This window comes from Salvelinus alpinus, chromosome 7 (assembly GCF_045679555.1).
Source record: "Salvelinus alpinus chromosome 7, SLU_Salpinus.1, whole genome shotgun sequence".
NCBI lineage: Eukaryota > Metazoa > Chordata > Actinopteri > Salmoniformes > Salmonidae > Salvelinus > Salvelinus alpinus.
In genome coordinates, this window is record NC_092092.1 from 70,568,479 (window position 1) to 70,594,756 (window position 26,278).

The window sequence follows — 26,278 nt, forward strand, 5'->3', positions numbered from 1 at the left end:
GTTTACATAAACTCAGTTAGTATTTGGTAGCATTGCCTTTAAATTGTTTCACTTTGGTCAAATGTTTCAGGTAGCCTTCTACAAGCTTCCCACAATAAGTTGTGGGAATTTTGGCCCATTCCCCCTGACAGAGCTGTGGTAACTGAGTCAGGTTCATAGGCCTCCTTGCTCGCACACACATTTTCAGTTCTGCCCACTAATTGTCTATAGGATTGAGGTCAGGGCTTTGTGATGGCCACTCCAATACCTTGACTTTGTTGTCCTTAAGCCATTTTGCCACATCTTTGGAAGTATGCTTGGGGTCATTGTCCATTTGGAAGACCCATTTGCGACCAAGCTTTAACTTCCTGACTGATGTCTGAGATGTTGCTTCAATATATCCACATAATTTTCCTCATGATGCCATCTATTTTGTGAAGTGTGTTAACTCGAAATGACACAACGACAAGGTTCCAGTTTAACAAAGTTTACTGTACCGTATGAACACACTACAAGGTAGCCATTACACTCAAGGCTAGGTCCATCAACGACTAGACTTCCTGCGCATGCGCACTCTTGACTGAGTGATATCCCCGTAATAACAGAAATATAGGGATACTTAAAACATGAACTTTACAATCTCCCCCTTTTCTTTAAAGACATATAAAACATCAACAACATAATTAAATGTCCATGTATTATTCAAGATCCCCATTACAAATGGGTTGGGTGACAGTTTTTATTTGTATTACTCAAGCTGCCACTTTCCATTACTGAGAGCCTGTAGGAGCGAGAGCCTGTAGGAGCACAAGACCGGATGCTCCTTTTTTAGTCAGACAGTCAGCAAGCTGTTCCTTTGTGATCGAACACAGAATCCGCTGGATTCTCTGTGCTTGAATAAGTTCCTTGATGCTGCTAATCTCGAAGTCTTTTCTCTGTGACAGACTTGGTTGACTTCACAGCATCAACTAATGAGTAGTTGTCAGTGACACAAACTACAGGTAGAAAGTGCCGTTTTGTCCCACCAGTGTTAACCTAGCGAAGCATCACTGAAGACAACTAGTTTCAAAGAGTCATCTTTTCCAACAAAGTCACTTGTTGTATTTTCAGTTTACGAACAACTTTGTTTGCCTCATGAATGGTTTGTACAGTGGCGTGTTTTGTGTTAGATGCCAAGTTGCAACCATCAAACCAGGTCTACTCTGTCTCGCAGCCCATAAAATGTGTCCTATCTTTGGCCTCAATTGACCAGCTTCAATTCCACATAGAGGGGAATTCCTTTGTACGGCTCTTGAAGAATCCATGTGGATGGGTTGAAGATTCTTGATATAGCTCTCCTGTTGCATCAGTATTTTTCCATCAACTGTAATAAACTCTATGCCAACATAACAAAAATGATCATGCTCCTCACGGCCAACCTAGAAAACAGCTTTGAGGTGTGGAATCACAGTTGAAGCAAAGGTCTGTGAGCCACCCCAGATAAAGTCATCAACATGACAGGCAAGTACTCCAGTCACATTGCAGTCTTGATCAAGCCAATAGAAGACTGCAGGATCCACTTGTGACATTTTCCCACCTGTATTCAGCATTGTTGCCTTGACTTTGTTGTACCAGTAGAGTGATCCATCTGCCAGTCCATACACACACTTTTTTAGTTTCCACAGTGTTCCTTCGCTTTTAGCTTCAGGCGGAGGTCGGATGTGAATGTCCCTTGACAGCTCTGTTCCCTGCAGAAATCCAGATTTGATGTCTATGGAATTAAGTTTCCATTTTTTCTGGCAGATCACTGACATCAGCAATCTGAGTGACTCTGAGGCGCATGTCGGTGAGTCTTTTGGGAGTTCTTTAGCAGCCAGCTCCTCAAAACCTCTAGCCACTAGACATGCTTTAAACACTATTCCAGTTAAGGATTCTTTAAGGGTACCTTGTTGAGACGCATTTTTGGCCAATGTCTTTGACTTCCTCAAACACTCCATTTTTCCTCCAATTACTGAGCTCATCTAGCTTAGCTGAGTCAAATGACACGTCCTTTGTTTCAAGTACATCATCATTTTGAATGTCATTCTGTTCTTCTCGATTTTCCATTGGTTCAATTCTGATATTATCTACAAGTGACAGGTCAGCTGACCATGTTGTACCAGAAAGTGTAGCTGGTTCAGAGTACTGCAAGTTGTACCAGGTCTTGTGTTTTGCTTTTCCTGCTCGTCCAATGACGGTTGCTGTATGTGGAATACCACTTTCTCTGTCCATGTATTTAACAGTTTGTCCAGTTTTCAGATTGGAACAACCATGTTCTCTTAACACATGTGGCTGTTGTTGAATGTTTTCCTCATTTGAACGCTCAACAGTATTACCTGTGGCATGGTTGAAGGTCTCTGCTCCATTTCCTGTGTCAGTTTCAGTGTCCATATCATTGGATGCGACATCTGGTAGGTTTGTGTCTGTTACTGTGTCCTTTTTGTCATTTTCATTAGGAGACTGATTCTCAGCAACAGCCCCTCTATCTTGTTGATCATTTACTTTCCGCAATCTTGAGTGATGCACCCTGACAATCATGCCTCCGTGCCTCACAAATATCACCACGCCATCTTGACCAATGACTACTCCCGGTCCTTTCCACTCTTGACAGTCAACTCGTTTGTAGTACACTTTGTTTCCAGTTTCGTACTTCTCATCATCATTATTCCCTGAACTGCCGAGTAACTTCTGAAGTCTGTCAACTGTATCATGTCCAAACTGTTTGTAAAGCTTTAACAATACTTTGTGTTTTTCTTTAGTGCTCATGTTCTCTGTGACTGTCAGAATCTCCATGTGCTCTGTGTCAGTCAGAATCTCATTTTTGCATGGACTATGTGTGATGTCTTTGTCTAAAATGTTTACACAATAGTGGCCTGAGGTAGTAAGTTCAAGAGTCACTGGTTGTTTAAACATCACTGCCTTGTCATTTTTTATGTCTAGTACAGCCTCTGCCTTCTTGAGGGAAGCTTTGCTTAATAGTAAGGGGATATCTGTAGGGACCACCTCTGTTTCAATGTGACACTTAGTCTGACCAATTTTTGCTGTTATCTTAACTCTCTTGGTAGAATGGACAATTCTCCCATCTCCAAATTTGAAAGCTCTGTTGCTTGGTGTGTCAATCATATTTTGTACTTCTTTCATATTTAGTTCACTGACATAGCTATCAAGCCATTTTGCACCACACACTGTCCGTGTACATGCAGTATCAATCACAGCAGATCCTAAGGATTCAACTATAAAAATCTCAGTATCAGAAGCAGATTTATTTGAAAACAGTGTAATGTTACACTGCTCTATCTCTGTGTTTACATTTTCCTCTGTTAGTTTAACTTGTTCATTTTTATGAGGACAGTCTTTAACCCAATGGTAAGTGCTTTGACAAATAGCCCTCTTCTGGTTGTCTTGAGAACGTGACTTGTAGGCGCCTTTTCTCTGCTGCTCGGTGTAATATGCTGCGTCACTCACTTGCATTCCATCTGTTACTGGCGCGACAGACGTCTTTTCACCAAATATTATTTTTAGTGCCGACTTCATAGATGCAAAAGTCAGCACAGTACAAGCAGTCAAAGCCAACTGTTTCTCCCTACCATCTAGACAGGCAGTATCTAGCAACTTGAAAGCTAACACTGCATCCGGGAGAACCATGTCGTACTTGCGCATTCTATTGTACCTCTGTTCGAAATCAATGATGTAGTCCGTCATTGCAACCGAAATATCTCTCGTAACACTGTCAAAGTTTGAATATGCCTCGTAGGCACGGTCTTTCTCTTCTTTAAGAAATACAGAATCCAGTGCTGTGATCAAAGTTCCCATACCGTCATCCTTGTTCAAATCCTCAACGGATATTTCCAGTGCTGTATCTCTCGCCCTCCCCTTAAGCGATAATATCACCGCAAGTGCTTGCTTTTTCACGTCCAGATTAGTAACGCGTGTCCAGATTCCCAGTTCATTTTCCCAACTTTCGTATGACCTCTTCTCGTCGAAGCGAGGTGGCACATTGTAGTTATTAGCCATCCTCTGCTACCAATGTTAACTCGAAATGAAAAACATGAACTTAACAAAGTGCACCAGTCCCTCCTGCAGCAAAGTACCCCCACAACATGATGCTGCCACCCACGTGCTTCACGGTTGGGATGGTGTTCTTCGACTTGCAAGTCTCCCCCTTTTTCTTCCAAACATAACGATGGTCATTATGGCCAAACAGTTATATTTTTGTTTCATCAGACCAGAGGACATTTCTCCAAAAAGTACAATCTTTATCCCCATGTGCAGTTGCAAACCGTAGTCTGGCTTTTTTATGGCGGTTTTGGAGCAGTGGCTTCTTCCTTGCTGAGTGGCCTTTCAGGTTATGTCGATATAGGACTTGTTTTACTGTGGATATAGATACTTTTGTACCTGTGTCCTCCAGCATCTTCACAAGGCCCTTTGCTGTTGTTCTGTGATTGATTTGCACTTTTCGCACCAAAGTACGTTCATCTCTTGGAGACAGAACACGTCTCCTTCCTGAGCGGTATGACGGCTGTGTGGTCCCATGGTGTTTGTACTTGCGTACTATTGTTTGTACAGATGAACGTGGTGCCTTCAGGCATTTGGAAATTGCTCCCAAGGATGAACCAGACTTGTGGAGGTCTACAATTTTTTTTTCTGAGGTCTTGGCTGATTTCCTTAGATTGTCCCATGATGTCAAGCAAAGAGGCACTGAGTTTGAAGGTAGGCCTTGTAATACATCCACAGGTACACCTCCAATTGACTCAAATGATGTCAATTAGCCTATCAGAAGCTTCCGGGAGAACCATGTCCATGACATCAGTTTCTGGAATTTTCCAAGCTGTTTAAAGGCACAGTCAACTTAGTGTATGTAAACTTCTGACCCACTGGATTTGTGGTACAGTGAATTATAAGTGAAATAATCTGTCTGTAAACAATTGTTGGGAAAATTACTTGTGTCATGCACAAAGTAGATGTCCTAACAGACTTGCCAAAACTATAGTTTGTTAACAAGAAATGTGTGGAGTGGTTGAAAAACTAGTTTTAATGACTCCAACATAAGTGTTTGTAAACTGCCGACTTCAACTGTAGATGCATTGTACTTGTACCATTTTTGAGCCCAAATGCTGACTCTCTCTCTCTCTCGTTCTCTCTCTCTCCCGTTCTCTCTCTCTCTCGTTCTCTCTCTCTCTCGTTCTCTCTCTCTCTCTCATTCTCTCTCTCTCTCTTTCTCCCTCTCTCTCTCTCCCCCCTTTTTCTACTTCCCCAGGCCCTGCCCCATGGGGCAATGCAACAGCTACCAAAGAGGCCCACCTTAGAGAAGAGTAACGGGGGTGGTGCTGTGTTCAACCCCAGCATGTTCCACTATCAGCAGGCCCTGGCTAACATGCAGCTGCAGCAGCCAGCCTTTATCCACCCTGGTGAGTCTAGTCTACTCTGTCAAATAGAATCATTTGGCTTTACTTTTAAAAAGTAAGTAGACTGAATTATTCATTCAATTAAGTTGGGTAAACTGATCTATCCTGAGTCTGATTTAGATAGGTGAACTAAGTGTACTGGGGAGGGCTAGCTAGGCCAGACAGACTGACATGGCAGCTTCACACCGTACTGTCATCTGGGGGTCAAGTTAACTGCCAACGGTCTAAATAAGGACTGCACATGGAAACAGCCAGAAGAAATGACACAGCAGAATGTCAAACAAACATAATGTCAAACATTAGTACTACAACATATTACTATGAACATATTGTTATGTCAAACATTAGTACTACAACATATTACTATGAACATATTGTTATGTCAAACATTAGTACTACGACATATTACTATGAACATATTGTTATGTCAAACATTAGTACTACAACATATTACTATGAACATATTGTTATGTCAAACATTAGTACTACAACATATTACTATGAACATATTGTTATGTCAAACATTAGTACTACGACATATTACTATGAACATATTGTTATGTCAAACATTAGTACTACGACATATTACTATGAACATATTGTTATGTCAAACATTAGTACTACAACATATTACTATGAACATATTGTTATGTCAAACATTAGTACTACGACATATTACTATGAACATATTGTTATGTTAAACATTAGTACTACAACATATTACTATGAACATATTGTTATGTCAAACATTAGTACTACGACATATTACTATGAACATATTAATCAGGAGTACTGATACACATACCAGTGGATGTCTATTTGATAGAGGGGATGTGTTGTGGTATAGAATATATTGTAGGGACATGAGAGAAGAAAGCCGGTTCCTTGTGAGTATTGAGGAACTCTCTCTGTGCTGAGTGTATACAATGTGCTGTCTGGGATAGGGCTTATTGGGTGTGCTCTATCCTTCTGTCTGGGACAGGGCTTATTGGGTGTACTCTGTCCTTCTGTCTGGGATAGGGCTTATTGGGTGTACTCTGTCCTTCTGTCTGGGATAGGGCTTATTGGGTGCACTCTGTCCTTCTGTCTGGGATAGGGCTTATTGGGTGTACTCTGTCCTTCTGTCTGGGATAGGGCTTATTGGGTGTACTCTGTCCTTCTGTCTGGGATAGAGCTTATTGGGTGTACTCTGTCCTTCTGTCTGGGATAGGGCTTATTGGGTGTACTCTGTCCTTCTGTCTGGGATAGGGCTTATTGGGTGTACTCTGTCCTTCTGTCTGGGATAGGGCTTATTGGGTGTACTTTGTCCTTCTGTCTGGGATAGAGCTTATTGGGTGTACTCTGTCCTTCTGTCTGGGATAGGGCTTATTGGGTGTACTCTGTCCTTCTGTCTGGGATAGGGCTTATTGGGTGTACTCTGTCCTTCCCTCCTACTCTCACTCTATTTTTCTCTCCTTCTTTCTCCCTCTCTGTCCCCTGCACTCTGTGTCTTTGTCCCATGCTTAACTGGTCCCCTGCTATCACGCACAAATACTGGCACAATCTGCTCTAGGTGGCCTAAAGTATGCAGCAACAGCACCCAGCACACTCTGGGAGAGAATGTATATATCTCTGACTGATCCACTCCTCCACTTTCCTCAGCTGTTCCATCATCAGGTCTATATTGCTATTAAAGTAGCACAATAACAATTGATATGCCGTATCCATCCAAACTTAACAGCAATGAGCAATTGAACACTATTAATGCTCTCTGCATCCTATGCCCTCCACTGCTCTGTCCCGTGTTCTGTGTTCTGTCTGTCTGCCTTTAAGCCTCCATGTTGTCTCTGCTGTGTTCTAGTTGACTGTGACAGGATATATTAGCCATTATTTACACGCTGTTCTTGTGGCTTGCACTAACCTGAATGTTGTTTTTGTCTTGTCCTGTTGTCTGTCGTCACTCTCTCTGTGTCAATCACTCCTCCCCCTTTGCTCCCCTCCTCCATCCTCTCATCACCTCCTTCTGTTGTTCCCATCTTCCCTCCCCTCATCCCCCTCTCTCCCCCTCTCTGCATGCTGTGGCAGGCTCAGTCCTGTGCATGGCGCCATCAGGAGGCATGGGTAGGTCGGCTCAGTCACTCACTGCTGCTGGGGGCTTGGAAGAGACTGTGGTTGGCAAGATAGCTAGGAGAGAGGGGGGGTTGGTAGTAGATGGACTCTGTGGTTGGCCAGATAGTTAGGATAGAGAGGGGTTGGTAGTAGATGGACTCTGTGGTTGGCCAGATAGCTAGGAGAGAGGGGGGGTTGGTAGTAGATGGACTCTGTGGTTGGCCAGATAGCTAGGAGAGAGGGGGGGTTGGTAGTAGATGGACTCTGTGGTTGGCCAGATAGCTAGGAGAGAGGGGGGTTGGTAGTAGATGGACTCTGTGGTTGGCCAGATAGCTAGGAGAGAGAGGGGTTGGTAGTAGATGGACTCTGTGGTTGGCCAGATAGCTAGGAGAGAGGGGGGGGGTTGGTAGTAGATGGACTCTGTGGTTGGCCAGATAGCTAGGAGAGAGGGGGGTTGGTAGTAGATGGACTCTGTGGTTGGCCAGATAGCTAGGAGAGGGGGGGGTTGGTAGTAGATGGACTCTGTGGTTGGCCAGATAGCTAGGAGAGAGGGGGGGTTGGTAGTAGATGGACTCTGTGGTTGGCCAGATAGCTAGGAGAGAGGGGGGTTGGTAGTAGATGGACTCTGTGGTTGGCCAGATAGCTAGGAGAGAGGGGGGGTTGGTAGTAGATGGACTCTGTAGTTGGCCAGATAGCTAGGAGAGAGGGGGGTTGGTAGTAGATGGACTCTGTGGTTGGCCAGATAGCTAGGAGAGGGGGGGGTTGGTAGTAGATGGACTCTGTGGTTGGCCAGATAGCTAGGAGAGAGGGGGGTTGGTAGTAGATGGACTCTGTGGTTGGCCAGATAGCTAGGAGAGAGTGGGGGGTTGGTAGTAGATGGACTCTGTGGTTGGCCAGATAGCTAGGAGAGAGGGGGGGAATGATCAGCAACACGTCCTCTGAAGATAGTGGATGTAGTTCTCAGATTGTAGTAAAGTAGTTCTAGTTGTAGTAGATTCTAGAATCATAGTTCAGTTCCAGACCCCAACACCAAGAACCTAGGAGGATATGACAGGAGATATTAGTCATTTTGGAGCCTTCACGTTGTCCCACTGGTGTCTGCCTGTCCTCTGTCTGCCTGTCTGCCGGTCTGTCTGTCTATCTGCCACTGTGCTTGCACATGTCATCCCACTTTAATTTCTGACACACAAAAAACCCAAATTATTTCAACATTTTATTTGTGTATTATTAGAGTTTGCTAGAGTGTGTGTGTGTCTCTATGTCAGCTCAGATATCTCAGTCCCAGCCTAGTCAGTATGAGGTTAATGGTCTCCCAGGTTGTGTTCAAAATAGCACCCTATTATATATATATATAGTGCACTACTTTTGACCTCTGGGCTCTGGTCAAAAGTAGTGCACTATGTAGGAAATAGGGTGCCATTTAGGATTCAGTTTAAGCCTGCTGCCCCGTCTCTTGTAGGGCTTATGAAAGGGCCGGCCCCGCTGGCAGTGGATGGCCGTTGGGAGAGGCGGGACTGGAGCAGCTGCAGGCACCCCCACAGCCGCCTCTTGTCAGCGCCTGGATTCACTGGTGAGGGGAATCCACAGCTGGTCTCCCCCTCTACCTGACCCTCTACATCCCCCTCTACCTAGCCTTCTACCTCCCCCTCTACCTAGCCTTCTACCTCCCCCTCTACCTAGCCTTCTACCTCCCCCTCTACCTAGCCTTCTACCTCCCCCTCTACCTAGCCTTCTACCTCCCCCTCTACCTAGCCTACTACCTCCCCCTCTACCGCCCTCTCTACCTGACCCTCTACCTCCCCCTCTACCTAGCCTTCTACCTCCCCCTCTACCTAGCCTACTACCGCCCCCTCTACCTAGCCTTCTACCTCCCCCTCTACCTAGCCTTCTACCTCCCCCTCTACCTAGCCTTCTACCTCCCCCTCTACCTAGCCTTCTACCTCCCCCTCTACCTAGCCTTCTACCTCCCCCTCTACCTAGCCTTCTACCTCCCCCTCTACCTAGCCTACTACCTCCCCCTCTGCCTCCCCCTCTACCTAGCCTTCTACCGCCGCTCTACCGCCCTCTCTACCTAGCCTTCTACCTCCCCCTCTACCTCCCCCTCTACCTAGCCCTCTACCTCCCCCTCTACCTAGCCTTCTACCTCCCTATCTCCCTGCCCCTCTACCTCCCCCTCTACCTAGCCTTCTACCTCCCTATCTACCTGACCCTCTACCTCCCCCTCTACCTAGCCTTCTACCTCCCCCTCTACCTGACCCTCTACCGCCCTCTCTACCTAGCCTTCTACCTCCCTCTCTACCTGACCCTCTACCGCCCTCTCTACCTAGCCTTCTACCTCCCTCTCTACCTGACCCTCTACCGCCCTCTCTACCTAGCCTTCTACCTCCCCCTCCACCTAGCCTTCTACCTCCCCCTCTACCTCCCTCTCTACCTGACCCTCTACTTCCCCCTCCACCTAGCCTTCTACCTCCCCCTCTACCTCCCTCTCTACCTGACCCTCTACCTTCCCCTCTACCTAGCCTTCTACCTCCCTCTCTACCTGGCCCTCTACCTCCCCCTCTACCTCCCCCTCTACCTAGCCTTCTACCTCCCTCTCTACCTGACCCTCTACTTCCCCCTCCACCTAGCCTTCTACCTCCCTCTCTACCTGACCCTCTACTTCCCCCTCCACCTAGCCTTCTACCTCCCCCTCTACCTCCCTCTCTACCTGACCCTCTACCTTCCCCTCTACCTAGCCTTCTACCTCCCTCTCTACCTGACCCTCTACTTCCCCCTCTACCTAGCATACTACCTCCCCCTCCACCTAGCCTTCTACCTCCCCCTCTGCCTCCCTCTCTACCTGACCCTCTACATCCCCCTCTACCTAGCATACTACCTCCCCCTCCACCTAGCCTTCTACCTCCCCCCTGCCTCCCTCTCTACCTGACCCTCTACCTCCCCCTCTGCCTCCCTCTCTACCTGACCCTCTACCTCCCCCTCTGCCTCCCTCTCTACCTGACCCACTACCTCCCCCTATCTAGCCCTCTGCCTCCCTCTCTACCTGACCCTCTACCTCCCCCTCCACCTAGCCTTCTACCTCCCCCTCTGCCTCCCTCTCTACCTGACCCTCTACCTCCCCCTATCTAGCCCTCTGCCTCCCTCTCTACCTGACCCTCTCCCTCCCCCTCTACCTCACCCTCCACCTAGCCTTCTACCTCCCCCTCTGCCTCCCTCTCTACCTGACCCTCTACCTCCCCTATCTAGCCCTCTACCTCCCCCTCTACCTAGCCTACTACCTCCCCCTCTACCGCCCTCTCTACCTGACCCTCTACCTCCCCCTCTACCTGACCCTTTACTTTCCACTCTACCTCCCCTTTACCTCCCCTCTACCTACTATAGCTGTATTTGACCAACTCTACCCTCTCTAACTCTGAGTGCATCGCAATAATATTTCCTTCTCCTGAAGTGCACACTGGTTCACCTGACATAGGAAGGTCTAGTTGACAGACCCCTGAGTCTCTCCGTACAGTAAGACTTAGGCTATGTCCGAATTATCTCTCCTTCCTCCAAAAGTGTGGACTTGTTCACTTCCTTTCACTGATTTGAAAGGAAATGACTGGTGTAAGAAATATGGTGGAAATTTCCACTAGCCAATGCCTCCACCAATCCAATTATTTTATATTTATGGAAGTAGTGAACCAGTGCACAGGGCAGGCTCAGCAGCCTTGAAACGAATACTCTTACTGTATCTAGGGGAAGGTAGCTCCTCTTACTGTATCTAGGGGAAGGTAGCTCCTCTTACTGTATGTAGGGGAAGGTAGCTCCTCTTACTGTATCTAGGGGAAGGTAGCTCCTCTTAATGTATCTAGGGGAAGGTAGCTCCTCTTACTGTATCTAGGGGAAGGTAGCTCCTCTCACTGTATCTAGGGGAAGGTAGCTCCTCTTAATGTATCTAGGGGAAGGTAGCTCCTCTTACTGTATCTAGGGGAGGGTAGCTCCTCTCAATGCATCTAGGGGAAGGTAGCTCCTCTTAATGTATCTAGGGGAAGGTAGCTCCTCTCACTGTATCTAGGGGAAGGTAGCTCCTCTTACTGTAGCTAGGGGAAGGTAGCTCCTCTTACTGTATCTAGGGGAAGGTAGCTCCTCTTAATGTATCTAGGGGAAGGTAGCTCCTCTCACTGTATCTAGGGGAAGGTAGCTCCTCTTACTGTATCTAGGGGAAGGTAGCTCCTCTTCCTGTATCTAGGGGAAGGTAGCTCCTCTTACTGTATCTAGGGGAAGGTAGCTCCTCTCACTGTATCTAGGGGGAGGTAGCTCCTCTCACTGTATCTAGGGGGAGGTAGCTCCTCTTACTGTATCTAGGGGAAGGTAGCTCCTCTTACTGTATCTAGTGGAAGGTAGCTCCTCTTACTGTATCTAGGGGAAGGTAGCTCCTCTCAATGCATCTAGGGGAAGGTAGCTCCTCTTACTGTATCTAGGGGAAGGTAGCTCCTCTCACTGTATCTAGGGGAAGGTAGCTCCTCTTACTGTATCTAGGGGAAGGTAGCTCCTCTCACTGTATCTAGGGGAAGGTAGCTCCTCTTACTGTATGTAGGGGAAGGTAGCTCCTCTTACTGTATCTAGGGGAAGGTAGCTCCTCTTACTGTATGTAGGGGGAGGTAGCTCTTACTGTAAAATCAGAAAGTGTGTGTGTGTGTGTGTGCGCGTGTCAGTGTTTGTGCTTTTCTATAAGCTGTGTTTCTGTTTTTTATGCATGTCCTACCCGGTATTCGTTTTTTCATCCATACCCTTCTGCATTTAACATGATGATGCTGATTTCTACACAAACGGCCTGTATACCTGTCTGTTGCATTTGTTTGTTTCTGATGTATTCATTCCCTTTTTGAAACGGCACGTGATGCATCACACTCCCACAGAATTGTTAGAAAGTAGTGCACCCAAAGGGAATAGGGTGCCATTTGGGACGCAGACTATCTGACCTTTCACTTTAATGAAATCATCCCATAATGTGAGTCAGGAGGGAGATGGTGACTTTGTCCCAAACAGCACCCTGTTCTCTTTATGGAACACTACTTTTGACCACGACCCTTACACTCTGCTATCTCCTTCCCATCTCAAGACTAACGTATTTGATTATTTTTAGAATATTTCCTCAACATATTAATGTGATTCAGTTATGTGATAAGATGACAAATGATAAGGATGACAAATGTCATATTATATTAGCTAATGCCTTTACGTTTTTGTGTGAGTCTGTGGTTCACAGAAATAGTATTTTGCTTCTTTTTTCTGTTATTCATTTGCTCCCTCCCTACACATGTACTCCCTCCATCTGAATACAATTATCAGATGCCTTAGTCTGATTCGATTGTATGAAATAGGATTTCTGACATATTTTGTTAACGACTATTAGATTTGAGACAATATTGAATATTGTTCCTCAGTTTTAACATAGTTGGTTCTCCTTTAATTGGAATAAGTCATGTCATTTAATTTTTCTCTTATTTCATTTGCATGTCTCGGTTCTTGTTGAAACCCCTCACCCCCTGGCAATGTCGTCACATGACTTCTTGCCATGACTTTTACTCCTCTTCCACATTTCGCCATGGTAACCATAACATCCCCCCCTCCCCCCACCCATCCCCCCTGTCTCTCGTCCAACTCGCCTGAATAAAAGTACCCATGATGCACGGTGCCACCACCTCCACTGTTTCGTCGGCCTCGACCCCAGTCACCAATGTTCCTTTCGCAGAATCAGCCGCCTCCAATCAGGTTTGTCCCTTCATTTTGGGTTCTCTCTTTGGTTTCTCTCTGTATGGTGTCAGGTCTTTGGCCATTAAGACTCCCATTTTTTATAATTTAATATACATACATACTGTATGTGTTTCACATTTCACTTTTTTCAGTCACTGTTTAATGTGACACACTGAAAATAGATTTTTGGGGTGGATTCTGTTGCATTAGGGTCTAGTGTTAAGCCATCTGTGTCACTCTGTCTGTCTCTGTCTGTCAAATAAAATAACATTTTATTCGTCACATGCTTCAGAAACAGCAGGTGTAGACAAACAGTTAAATGCTTACTTACAGGCCCTTCCCAAAAATACAGAGATAATTTTTTGTTACTGAAATAATAGAAAAGTAAAACACGTAATAATAGAATTAATAATAAATATACAATGAGTAACGATAACTTGGCTATATACACGGGGTACGAGGACCAAGTCAATGTGCATGGGTACGAGGTAATTGAGGTAGATACAGTATATACATATAGGTAGGGTTAAAGTGACAGATAATAAATAGTAGCAGCAGCGTATGTGAAAAAAGTTAGTGCAAAAAGGGTCAATGCAGATAGTTAAATAGTTAACCAAATAGCTACCTGGACTAATTATTTAGCAGTCTTATGGCTTCGGTGTAGAAGCTGTTTAATGTCCTGTTGGTTCCAGACTTGGTGCATTAGTACCTCTTGCCATGCAGTAGCAGAGTGAACAGTCTATGACTTGGGTGGCTGGAGTCTTTGACCATTTTTAAGGCCTTCCTCTGACACCGCTTGGTATAGACGACCTGGATTTCCTGTTGATGTGAGCCATGACCAGCCTTTCAAAGCCCCGTAGCACTCAGATGTGAGTGCTATGGGGCGATAGTCATTTAGACAGGTTATCTTGGCATTCTTGGTCATAGGGAATATGATGGTCTGCTTGAAACATGTAGGTATTATAGACTGAGTCAGGGAGAGGTTGAAAATGTCAGTGAAGACACTTGCCAGCTGGTCAGCGCATGCTCGGAGTACGCATCCTGGTAATCAGTCTGGCCCTGTGGCCTTGTGAATGTTAACCTGTTTAAAGGTCTTACTCACAGCGGCTACAGAGAGCGTGATCACACAATCGTCCGGAACAGCTGGTGCGCTCATGCATGGTTCAGTGTGGCTTTCCTCGAAGCGAGCATAGAAGGCATTTAGCTCTTCTGGTAGGCTCATGCCACTGGGCAGCTCGCGTCTGTGTTTCCCTTTGTAATCTGGGATAGTTTGCAAGCCCTGCCAAATCCGACAAGCGTCAGAGCTGGTGTCGTAGGATTCGATCTTAGTCCTATATTGAAGCTTTGCCTATTCGATAGTTCATCAGATAGAGTAAAGCGGTTTCTTATAAGCGTCCAGATTATTGTCCCGCTCCTTGAAAGTGGCAGCTCTAGCCTTTACCATGGCTTCTGGTTGGGACATGTACGTATGGTCACTGTGGGGACGACGTCGTCCATGGACTTATTAACGAAGCCGGTGGTTGATGTGGTAGTCTCCTCAATGCCATTAGATGAATCCTGGAACATATTCCAACCTGTGCTAGCAAAACAGTCCTGTAGCTTAGCATCCGCTGCATCGGACCACTTCCGTATTAAGCGAGTCACTGTTTGAGGTTTTGCTTGTAAGCAGGAATCAGAAGGATAGAGTTATGGTCAGATTTTCCAAATGGAGGGCGCGAGGAAGAGCTTTGTATGCATTTATATGTGTGGAGTAAAGGTGATCTAAAGTTTTTTTCACGTGTAGTTGCACAGGTGACATGCTGGTAGAAATTAGGTAAAACAATTTAAGTTATTCCTGCATTAAAATCCCTGCTACTAGGAGCGTCGCTTCTGGATGAGCATTTTCTTGTGTGTTTATGGCCCTAAACAGCTCGTTGAATGCGGTCTTAGTGCCAGCATCGGTTTGTGGTGGTAAATAGACAGCTACGAAAAATATAGATGAAAACTCTCTTGGTGAATAGTATGGTCTACAGCTTATCATGAGGTATTCTAACTCAAGCAAGCAGAACCTCAAGACTTCCTAATATTAGAGCTTGCGCACCAACTGTTGTTAACAAAGAGACGCATACCTCCCCCCTTGAGCTTACCCAACTGCCGTTCTGTCCTGACGATGCATAGAAAAAACAATTAGATGTACCGTGTATTCGGAAAGTATTCAGACCCCGTGACATTTTCCAAACTTTGTTATGTTACAGCCTTATTCTAAAATGTATTAAACTGTTTTTTTCCCTCATCAATCTACACACGATACCCCATAATGACAAAGCAAAAACAGGTTTATATATATATATTAAAAAAACTGAAATATCACATTTACAAAAGGACCTTTGGCAGCGATTATAGGCACAACTGTATTTGGGGAGTTTCTCCCATTCTTCTCTGCAGATCCTCTCAAGCTCTGTCAGGTTGGTTGGGGAGCGTCGCTGCACAGCTATTTTCAGGTCTCTCCAGAGATCTTCGATCTGGTTCAAGTCCGGGCTCTGGCTGGGCCACTCAAGGAAATTCAGAAACTTGTCCCGAAGCCACTCCTGCGTTGTCTTGGCTGAGTGCTTAGGGTCATTGTCCCATTGGAAGGTAAACCTTCGCCCCAGTCTAAGGTACTGAGCGCTCTGGAGCAGGTTTTCATGCTGCCACCACCATGCTTCACCGTAGGGATGGTGCCAGGTTTCCTCCAGACGTGACGCTTGGCATTTAGGCCAAAGAGTTCCAGCTTGGTTTCATCAGACCAGAGAATCTTGTTTCTCATGGTCTGAGAGTCATTTAGGTGCCTTTTGGCAAACTCCAAGCAGGCTGTCATGTGCCTTTTACTGATGAGTGGCTTCCGTCTAACCACTCTACCATAAAGGCTTGATTGGTGGAGTGCTGCAAAGATGTGTGTCCTTCTGGAAGGTTCTCCCATCTCTACAGAGGAACTCTTGAGCTCTGTCAGAGACCATCAGATTCTTGGTCACCCTTCTTGGTCACCCAAGGCCCTTCTCCCCCGATTGTTCTAGGAAGATTTTTGGTTACAAACTTCTTCCATTTAAGTGTCAAATGTCAAAAAACCTGTTTTCGCTTTTTCATTATGGGGTATTGTGTGGAGATTGATGAGTAAAATATTGTATTTAATCAATTTTAGAATAAGGCTGTAACTTAACAAAATGTGGAAAAGTCAAGGGGTCTGAATACGTTCCGAATGCACTGTCTGTCAATCTGAAGTGTATGCGAATAGATTATACAAGTGGTTAGGCATTTTCAACACACAAATGCTTCTCAAAAAGACTAAAAGAGAAGTAGTCAATTTATCCTCAACCAGGAAATACTATCATGCATGTTATTGATGTTAGAGCTGTGTGTGCAGTTAAGGACACGGTGTGCTGCTCTGTTTTGAGCCACAACAACTTTGTCAAAATGACTTGCCCATTATGACTGACCATCCATGTTACTCCTAGGAGTTCAGCTTCTTCTACTCAATGGTCACACGCTTTATGCACAACTCCAGCTGAGGTTTAGGTCTTAGAGAATGTTTTGAACCAAATACAACGCTTTTGGTTTCAGACAAGTTTATTGTTAATCACCCATTCTGACACTAACTGTCACTCCTTGTTAAGAGTCTCAATGAGCTCACTGCCTTTGGGTGCTGACATGTAGAGTGAGGAATCATCAGCTTACATAGTCATTTTAGCTTCTTGTAAGACAAGTGGCAAATCATTTGTAAAAATAGAGAAGAGTAACGGCCCAAGGCAACTGCCCTGAGGAACACTGCACTGTACATATCTGATGTTAGAGAAGCTTCCATTGAAGAACATTCTCTGGGTTCTATTGGATAAGTAACTTTCCAACCATGTGATAGCAGGTGATGTAAAGCCATTTTTTATAATAACAAATTATGATCAATAACATCCAAGGCTGCACTGAAATCCAACAATACAGCTCCAACTATCATCTTATTATCAATTTATTTTAGCCAATCATCATTCATCTGAGTCAGTGCAGAGCAAGTCGATGCATTACAATACTGTACTACTATTGGTGAAATGACATTATCCATCTCTCCAGTTGTTTTCTAGGTTTCATTTCTCCTCTTCCCCTCTCCCTTTCTCTCTCTCTTCTTTTCTCTCTCTCATCTCCTCCAGTAGACCCTTCAGAGGTTCTGAGTGCCGACCCAGTGGACCTTCAGTGCGTCCCCATGGAAGCCCACTTCTGCCCTCTCCCCAAACTCCTGATGGCTGCTCCGGTGGCGCTGAACCCAGTAACCCTCCCGTGAAACCCCAGTTAAAGCACCCGACAACACCATCAAACCCTTAGTCATCCCCAACCAACCAACCCTGCCCCAAAAATACCACAGTCAACTATTTGAATGCAACAAACATGTGCCTAACCTACAGTGCACCCCAAGTGAGAGGTAGTGTTATCCTCATTTAGGAGGTATTCACATAATAAAAAAGTTGACAAGGTTTTATTGACATTTATCACAGGCAATACTAAAGCATGGACCCATTACTGTTGATGTAAAGCCAGCCCAGACTGATGCACATTGACTTGAAGGAGCTGACTGAAGGAGAGGCTCCCCAGTTCTTACAGCCATACACACCCACACCTTTAACACACAAACACACATACACACTAAAAACAGCAAATCCTCTTGGAGACTAAGCTGAGGATATGAGGCGTAAGGTCGTATAATCTTACACAGCTGACTGTTCCCCCAAAGTCAGACAGTCTGGAAAGAAAATGAGTGAAAAGTCAGACAAGAAGAAAGAAGTAGTCTGCAGAGCTTGGATCATTCTAGAAGTAGTCTGCAGAGGTTGGATCATTTTAGAAGTAGTCTGCAGAGGTTGGATCATTTTAGAAGTAGTCTGCAGAGGTTGGATCATTTTAGAAGTAGTCTGCAGAGGTTGGATCCTGTAGATCATTCTAGAATGCAATGTCGTTTTCTTCGTCTTTTCTTTTTCACTTCAAAGAAATGTGTTGCGGCTCATTTAATGTTTACAGTACGTTTCAAGATGGCTGAAGCTTAAAAGCAGTGTGTTATTATGTGAGCCATTCCCTTAGTTCAGAGAGGCTAAGCTCCTATGGTCCAATTCAAAAATCTCACCCAAGGTCTCATATCTGATGTTTCTTCATGTTCATTTGTCTGTGCCTTTTGAGTTCCCAGCTATGTAGAAGATTTGATGTCTTATCCCAAAACAACTGAAGTCAATGACTTAAAACCCAAATAGCCTTGATCTCAGACAAAGTATAGAGAAGTGTTTCTATTGACACACAAGTCTATAGCTCCTCCTGTGTATATATTGCCCGTCGAAAGGTCTCTGTTCAGGAGGACTAGGTCCTGTGACAAGCTCTCTTCATGAAATGATTTTTGGGTCGTTACACGAATAGAGTGCCTTTCAATTGAACTGTTAGATCACGTACATCGATGCTCTAACTAGTCTCGTTAATCCCAGACCTAGGGCAACAGCACTGGGAATCATGAAAAAGGAAATTGTCCTCTTCAGACAGACCAATCACAAGTTTGGGTAGGCGGGGCTTAGAATGCAGGCAGGAATTGTGAAAAACTCTTACCATGGCCTATACAGCCAGACATGCCAGAACTTCGCAATTTGAAACCAAAGTTTGCAGGCAAAACCTTTGCAGTGGTTTTAGTGAAGGTAGTTGATGCAAACTAACCACTTGTGAAATACACTCATTAAAATAACCTCTGTGAGCTCCAACTTGTTAGCTACTATTTTGGGCAACAAGCGAATAAGGCAGTGACGTAAGAAAGAAGAATATCCCAACTCCACCTTTTACTCTATGTCAAATTGACGTTGTCTTAGTACAGACATGTATGCTGGAACATTAGTGCGTTGTGGGAGGCGACCCATCTGTCTAGACTCTAGACAGTGACTTAAAATCTTCCTAGAAGTTGGACAAACAAGACATGGGACATGGCAAAATGTGGATTTTGAGAGAAAACAAATAACTTATTTGAATGAAAATTGTTTTGTTAAGTTAGAGCATAGTCTCTCTAGACTCTAGAGAGACTATGCTCTAACTTAACAAAACAATTTTCATTCAAATAAGTTATTTGTTTTCTCTCAAAATCCACATTTTGCCATGTCCCATGTCTTGTTTGTCCAACTTCTAGGAAGATTTTAAGTCACTTAACCCCAAGTTTTTCAGATGTTTTCATTGTCATTTCTGAAGATGATTTACTTATTTCATGTGATTCCCCCTCTGACATTATTGAACGTCATTGCACGCATGATAGAACAGCAATGTACTGCTATTCTTTTTACCACGGTGCTGGATGTTACTCTCCTCTGTTTAATCAACAAAACAAAAACAATATCACCTTTGCTCGGGCCGAAGAATGGCGCTGTTATTCCATTATGCGGATTTCAACTTTAAACCTCTTGAGATGGGAAAACATGTTTGTTATGAATTTTGACATGTGCGCCTCATGACAGAATGTTACAATTAAGTGAAATCGTTATTTTTGACAAAATTACACTACCCAAAAGGTAATCTATTCGTGGAAGGACACATTATTGAAACCAAAAATGAAATTCAATGGCGAAATCTGAAATAATACATTATTCCTTGAACTTTCTGGAACCACTGCAGAGGCTGCATAAGGGGAGTTGCTTTGCTTGTCTGAAAGGTCTAGCATGCTTACCTGTGTGCCAATGATTCTATAATGGATGTTTGTCTGTGCCAATCATTGGTGTATACTGTATCCTGAATAGAATTCCCTTACTGTTGTCAGATTGATATCTGAGTGGATGTTTCCCCTTCAGTGAGCCGTCCCTTTCTCTGTCAGACGTCAACTGATATTTGCAGATCATTTTTTTGGGTCAATCTCCTGCATTCATAGTAGTATGTTTGAGTAAGTGGTATACATTTTTCTATATGTTGTGTTAAGAATATTTTAATGGAATGGATTTGACAAAAAACTGTGGTTCTGCAGGGAGTATATTGAGTAAGCTTGAAATTGTTCCGTCTGTAAAACATGTATTTGATCATAGTCACTGTGTCCTTACTTTCAATCATCAGCAGACTTTAAATGCTACAAATATAGTGACCTGGTGGGACAGTACCGACCTAAGTAGAGGAAATACAAGGAGATGGTGAGAGACTGAAAGAGAAACAGATCAGTTCTGGAGTCAAGTATTTGGTCTTAAAATGGTATCCAGAATTATTACAAAATGGAGCAGAATTGCTATGAAAATGGAGAGAGACAATACATTAGCTGATATGTTTAGGTGAGTTTTAATGTGCCTCTCTCACTCGTTTTCAAGTCTTCTGAAACCAACCACTGTCCATACACTGTAATAACTGACTTTTCAGTCTTTTCAAAACAGATGACACGTTGACTAGCACTGCCTGTCTGGCGCCATTGATCTGTCGTGTCTCTGTAGTTTCTTCTTTGAAACAGTTGTGCTGTCTCATCTTTTGATGAGATAAAAAAAAGTAATCAGCCTGAGTGGGTGGTGTGTTTAAATGTTTTAATTAATGACTAGACACTGAATCACTGAGTTGGACATGTGGAAATGTTGAGACGTTTTCCACATCTTGGGGGAAATGGATATTGACAGGAAGCTATTCATGTTTAAGTCATGTCATTTACGTGGTGAATGTATCTAATAGTGCAAAAAGTCGAGCGGCATGTTGAAATGTAATGATTCACTATATAGGCTATTTCTATAGAGAGGTCAAATGCAAACCACGTTCAGACAACATACTGTGTTAAGAAATGTTTTAAGTATGTGTGTGTATTGTTATATAGGTTCATGTTTAAATGTTTGTGAGTGTGATGAGTACTTTCAGAAATATCTTTGGACAAGTGTGGTCCCTGCATTTTCCCCCTTTCTTTGAAGCATTCAGATGCATATTAGAAATGGTCCTCTCTTAATCAATGAAATTGATATTAGAATGTCTAGACATATTCATTTTGTCTAAATTGTATAGCTTTGAAGGACTTGCGTTGCCCAGCCAAGATGAAAATCTATCTTCTCTCTCTCCCCCCCTCTCTATGTCACATCATTATGCCTTCTCCAACTGCTATCCAGCTGGAAATAACAAAATACTTGATTTAAGAAAAAGAAAATGTGCCTCGTGGGGGGGGCGTTAGCATTTTAAGTAAACTTACATGTTTAAGAGGTGTGTTTTCCTTGTACAAGAACATAGTTAGCTAGAGTAATTGTAGTGTTGTTAGTACAAATATATTATTCTTTCTTTCTTCATTCTTTACCATTATGTTCCAAAGTTTCTCCCTCTCTTAATGGTACTTGATCGAATTTCCGTCACATTTTTTGTCTTAATTCCTAAATCACAATATCAAAGATGTGACTATTTATGGACAGAACTGTTAGTGGTATTTTCACCCATTTAGATTTGTTTTTATTGTTTATTCGACAAAAAAAAGTCATAGCATGAAAATAAGATAATCTTCATTGATACTTAATTAATAGTTTGTGTAGTTTCCATTTAAGAAAAACTAAAAATAGAAATTATATAAAAAAATATATACATTTGTATCTATACAATGATAGATTCATTGTTACTTATTAATAGTACGTTGTTGTTGTTGCTGTGGCAACAGAACGACAACATGGCTACCTTTGTCAATCTTAATTGTGAATTTTTTCACATATGAATTTAAATAATGTACAACATTAACTTATTCAGAAAGGGAATGTCTAGTTAAATTGTCTTGGATTGCAAGATGATTGAATATTTTGTAAGAAAAAGTCAAGTTAAATCCTTAATGTCCAAAGGTCCTCTGGGGAGATCAGGTGTTTTGTTTGTTTATCTTTTGGGTTTGATTCGTCTTTATTTCTGTATTTTTTTTTTTTTTGGAGAGTAGGAACGCATCTCAGCTTTTAAAGTGATCACCTTAAATACCAGGAGGGTAAAGAGACTTTGGGACTGGATACAAGATTTAAATAATTCTGCTAAATTGAGTCATTATCGACTTATGACCTGATTTGATTTTCTGTTTTTGATCACCACATTACATTGGAGTTGAACTGGCCCATACATGCTGTACAGGATTTGCTATGCGTCGTCTCTATGCATTGTATTGCCAACAATTTTCACCTAGGCTCATAGGCTTATACTATAGGCCTTCTGTCCACCTGGACAGGGAGTGCTGATGTCACCGAGCTCTTTGATTGGTCCTCAGTATGAAGTCTCTTTCCCCCTGTGGCCTGCCCAGCTGTGCTGGGAGATGTTGATGCTCGCTGGAGCTTTAGGGGATTCAACCGGTGTACGAATGTGTGATATTCACCTCGTTTGCACTTATGTACATAAGTAAGTCAAAATATTCTGAATTTATTTTGAATAAATATAGAGAAAAGAACTGATAAAAAAATCGAATTTACTGTATTGTTAAGAAATACAGATAAACAATTATCATTTTAATGCAGTGTAACAAAAGAGAGTTGTTTTTGAGGGATGTGTCTTTGGTTTTGTTTTATATGTGCCCTGCTCCTATCAAAACATGATGGTGCCTCTGTTAAGAGAAAACAGAATGTGTCAAAAAGAAGCTTTGTAGTTTGCCATATTTTATAGAAGCACATTTAGAAGTCCAGCTATGTCTGATCCTGAACCAGTTTAGTTATATATATATATTTAGTTAGAACTAATAGAACTATATGCATATAGTTGGAACTAATAGAACTATATGCATATAGTTGGAACTAATAGAACTATATGCATATAGTTGGAACTAATAGAACTATATGCATATAGTTGGAACTAATAGAACTATATGCATATAGTTGGAACTAATAGAACTATATGCATATAGTTGGAACTAATAGAACTATATGCATATAGTTGGAACTAATAGAACTATATGCATATAGTTGGAACTAATAGAACTATATGCATATAGTTGGAACTAATAGAACTATATGCATATAGTTGGAACTAATAGAACTATATGCATATAGTTGGAACTAATAGAACTATATGCATATAGTTGGAACTAATAGAACTATATGCATATAGTTGGAACTAATAGAACTATATGCATATAGTTAGAACTAATAGAACTATATGCATATTCCCTTTAGTAAACAAATGAATGATATTTACATTTCCATCAGGTGTTCTCCTGTTTGATGACACAGTGACACAGTAAATCAGAATGGTAACTTACATAAAACTAGGGTTGCAAAGCTACCGGTAATTTAACGAAGTTACTGGAATCTTCTGTATTTTTTGGTAATTAACAGGTAATATATGGCAATCTATGATAACTTTGGTCATTTATACTTGAATAACTTTTTGAAAACGTATTCATATATAGTATTCATTGTCCATTAGTTTCTAGCAGATATGATTCAAGAGAACATTTATTAAATTAGAATGTAATCAACAATGGCATTATTTTCAATTAACTCTGCAATGCTTCTAACTATTGACTAAACTGACACCAGTTTAGCTCCAAAACATTTACAACAAAGACATATTGACATAGTCTTGTAAAATAATTAAAAGTGTGTAAAAAATATAGAAAGGATATTTCGTGCTTAAACCCTCATATTAAACACCAGTGGTATTCACTAAGTTGATGGTTTATATTTAGAATAATGTTTTACAGCTTTGCCATTTGTATTTTTAAAAATATAAAAATCATCTTATTTGATTGTTATATATTTGACATGTGATAAGGCCACACAGAGGGCCAGAGATCATAACAGACACCTGTGGTCATCTGAAGTACCCAGAAGGGCCACTGGATGTTTTGTGATCATTTACATTAAATCCTTGAAATTTACCAAATTTCAGGTAGTTTACTGGTAAACTTTGAAATTGTAATGTAATATACCCTTCCTTTGCAACCCTATATAAAACTAGATTGGTTTCAAGATCAAACTGTGTTTGATGTTCTACACTATCAGTCCCATCGTTCTGCATGCAAGTCGTTGTGCAGAAGAACCTGTGAATTTGGTGGTCCACCTGCTGTCTGTCTAGGGAATGACATCCGGATCAGCTGACAGTCGGAAAATAATGGATGTCAGTAGTGCGCAAAAACAGGAAATAATTAGCTATTAATGTGTATTTGGTTTGTGAGAAGGGATTTTTCTTTACTCATTGTCATTATCCAAAAAAACAATAAATCTGAATTCTCCACAGGATTTTAGTCAGATCTGGATTTAAAAAACTGGTTTTACTACAATCACATACACTTGTGAAACAAACATCCCTGACGAAAACTTCTGTTCATGCGAACTTGTACATTTAATGCTCTTCAATTGCTTTGGAAGCCAATCATTTTGTTGCCATGGCACTTGTCCTAGAGGTGGTGGAGGGACTGGGTCTCAGTGGATTGGTCCAAGGCCTTTCCACTGTAAACAGAGGAGAGGACAACCTTCCTGTAGACTGGGGGTAAGACTGGGGGTCAAGGCTCCCAAACTTTTAACAACTGATTCAAAGATCAGTCTCATCATGTACATCTGTGCGTGTTGATGTGAAAGCAAAAACATACATCATTCATGCCAAGTGACCACAGAAGTTGTCCCTTTAATTTAAATAACTATTAGTTGCTTTGGCCGCTTTCTTGGATATTAGTTGCCTGTTTCTGCTTGCTTGGCAAGGCAAAGCCAAGGAGTGAACAAACTTGCACCCAGGTAAAATATTGGGTTTGTTTAAAAGCATTTCCGTTGGAGAGAAGGCTGTCCATTATGCTCCTCTCTCCCCCACTCTAGGACAAAAGTGAAATTGACTGCTTTGATTCCTGGTATGAAAATGCTTCTCTTTCACTTTCTATTTAGCTTGTTGTGCTTGTACGTGCTAGAGAACTGTGCTACATGCCAATTATTTTTGCTATGTATAAATATATAGATATACATACACGTATGACTTCTGTTATTTTTGTTTTACCTTTTAATAAAGCACTTAAATGGTGATCTGTCTGTGTGTGTCGTTTTTCTTCTTCATTCAGTTACATCTAGACAAACTAAAATGGTAGGAACTAAAAGAAAACACTTTGGATATTATGAGGAAATGATCAGAACGAAGTTGAGGACCCAACAGTTCATCTGACACAAGACCCAATTCAAACACTTGATTTTTATGTGCATTTCACTTATTTTTTATTTAACCTTTATTTTAGCAGGGAGTCAGTCCCATGAGAGATGGCAGGGTGAGCGAGCAAGAGAGAGAAGAGGTAAGGAAGCGAAAGGTCACAGAGAAATTAGAGAGAAGAAAGAGAGGTGTATGGAATAAGGATAAACAGGCTGGAGTTGTAAATAATTAAAATGCTTAAAACTTGTATCAAGGGGGCTTTGTGCCTTATGGTTGTTTAGGGTGCCAATTAACCAGCAAAGATACAGCATGAATTAGCTTTAGTGGGTGGAGGAGAGTTGAGACAGGTTAGCTGATGTTTTGCCGATGTCAGAGGTATAGCAGCCTTCGACACTGTGAACCATCAGATCCTCCTCTCCACCCTCTCAGGGCAGGGTGTCTCAGGCTCTGCACACTCTTGGATTGCATCCTACCTGGCAGGTCGCTCGTATCAGGTGACATGGAGAGGATCTGTGTCTGCAACACATGCTCACACTACTGGTGTCATCCAGGGCTCGTTTCTAGGCCCTCTTCTCTCTATGCACCAAGTCACTCAGCTCCGTCATGTCCTCACATGGTCTCTCCTATCATTGCTATGCGGATGACACTCAACTAGTTTTCTCCTTCCGCCCTTCTGACACTCAGGTGCCTGGCAGACCTCTCAGCTTGGATGTCGGCCCACCACCTCAAGCTCAACCTCAACAAGCTCTTCCTCCCGGGAAAGGCCTGCCCCCTCCAAGATCCTTCCATCACGGTTTGACAACTCCTCCGTGTCCCCCTACCAGAGTGCAAATAACCTTGGCGGAACCCTTGACAACACCCTGTTGTTCTCTGCAAACAAAAAAGCAGTGACTTGCTACTGCAGGTTCATGCTCTACAACATCTGTAGAGTACGACCTTTCCTCACACAGAAAGCTGCGCAGGTCCTAATCCAGGTGCTTGAAATCTCCCGTCTGGACTACTGCAACTCGCTGTTT

General features: G+C 42.8%; 1 protein-coding gene across 11 annotated transcripts in view; it reads left to right on the forward strand.

The window, feature by feature from the left end:
- The window catches only part of mbnl3 (muscleblind-like splicing regulator 3), a 90,099-nt gene extending 64,955 nt beyond the window's left edge, over window positions 1-25,144 (forward strand). For 2 of the 11 annotated variants that reach the window (XM_071411476.1, XM_071411475.1), the window contains 4 exons: window positions 5,255-5,405; window positions 8,950-9,060; window positions 13,147-13,241; window positions 17,381-25,144. In XM_071411476.1, the coding sequence (XP_071267577.1) occupies window positions 5,255-5,405; window positions 8,950-9,060; window positions 13,147-13,241; window positions 17,381-17,398 (375 nt within the window). In that variant the 3' untranslated portion in view covers window positions 17,399-25,144. Of the gene's footprint in view, window positions 1-5,254; window positions 5,406-6,954; window positions 7,059-7,466; window positions 7,503-8,949; window positions 9,061-13,146; window positions 13,242-17,377 lie in introns of all 11 variants that reach the window. The other 9 variants (XM_071411485.1, XR_011676250.1, XM_071411478.1 and 6 more) reach the window with 9 other exon arrangements.
- Window positions 25,145-26,278: the final 1,134 nt, after the last annotated feature.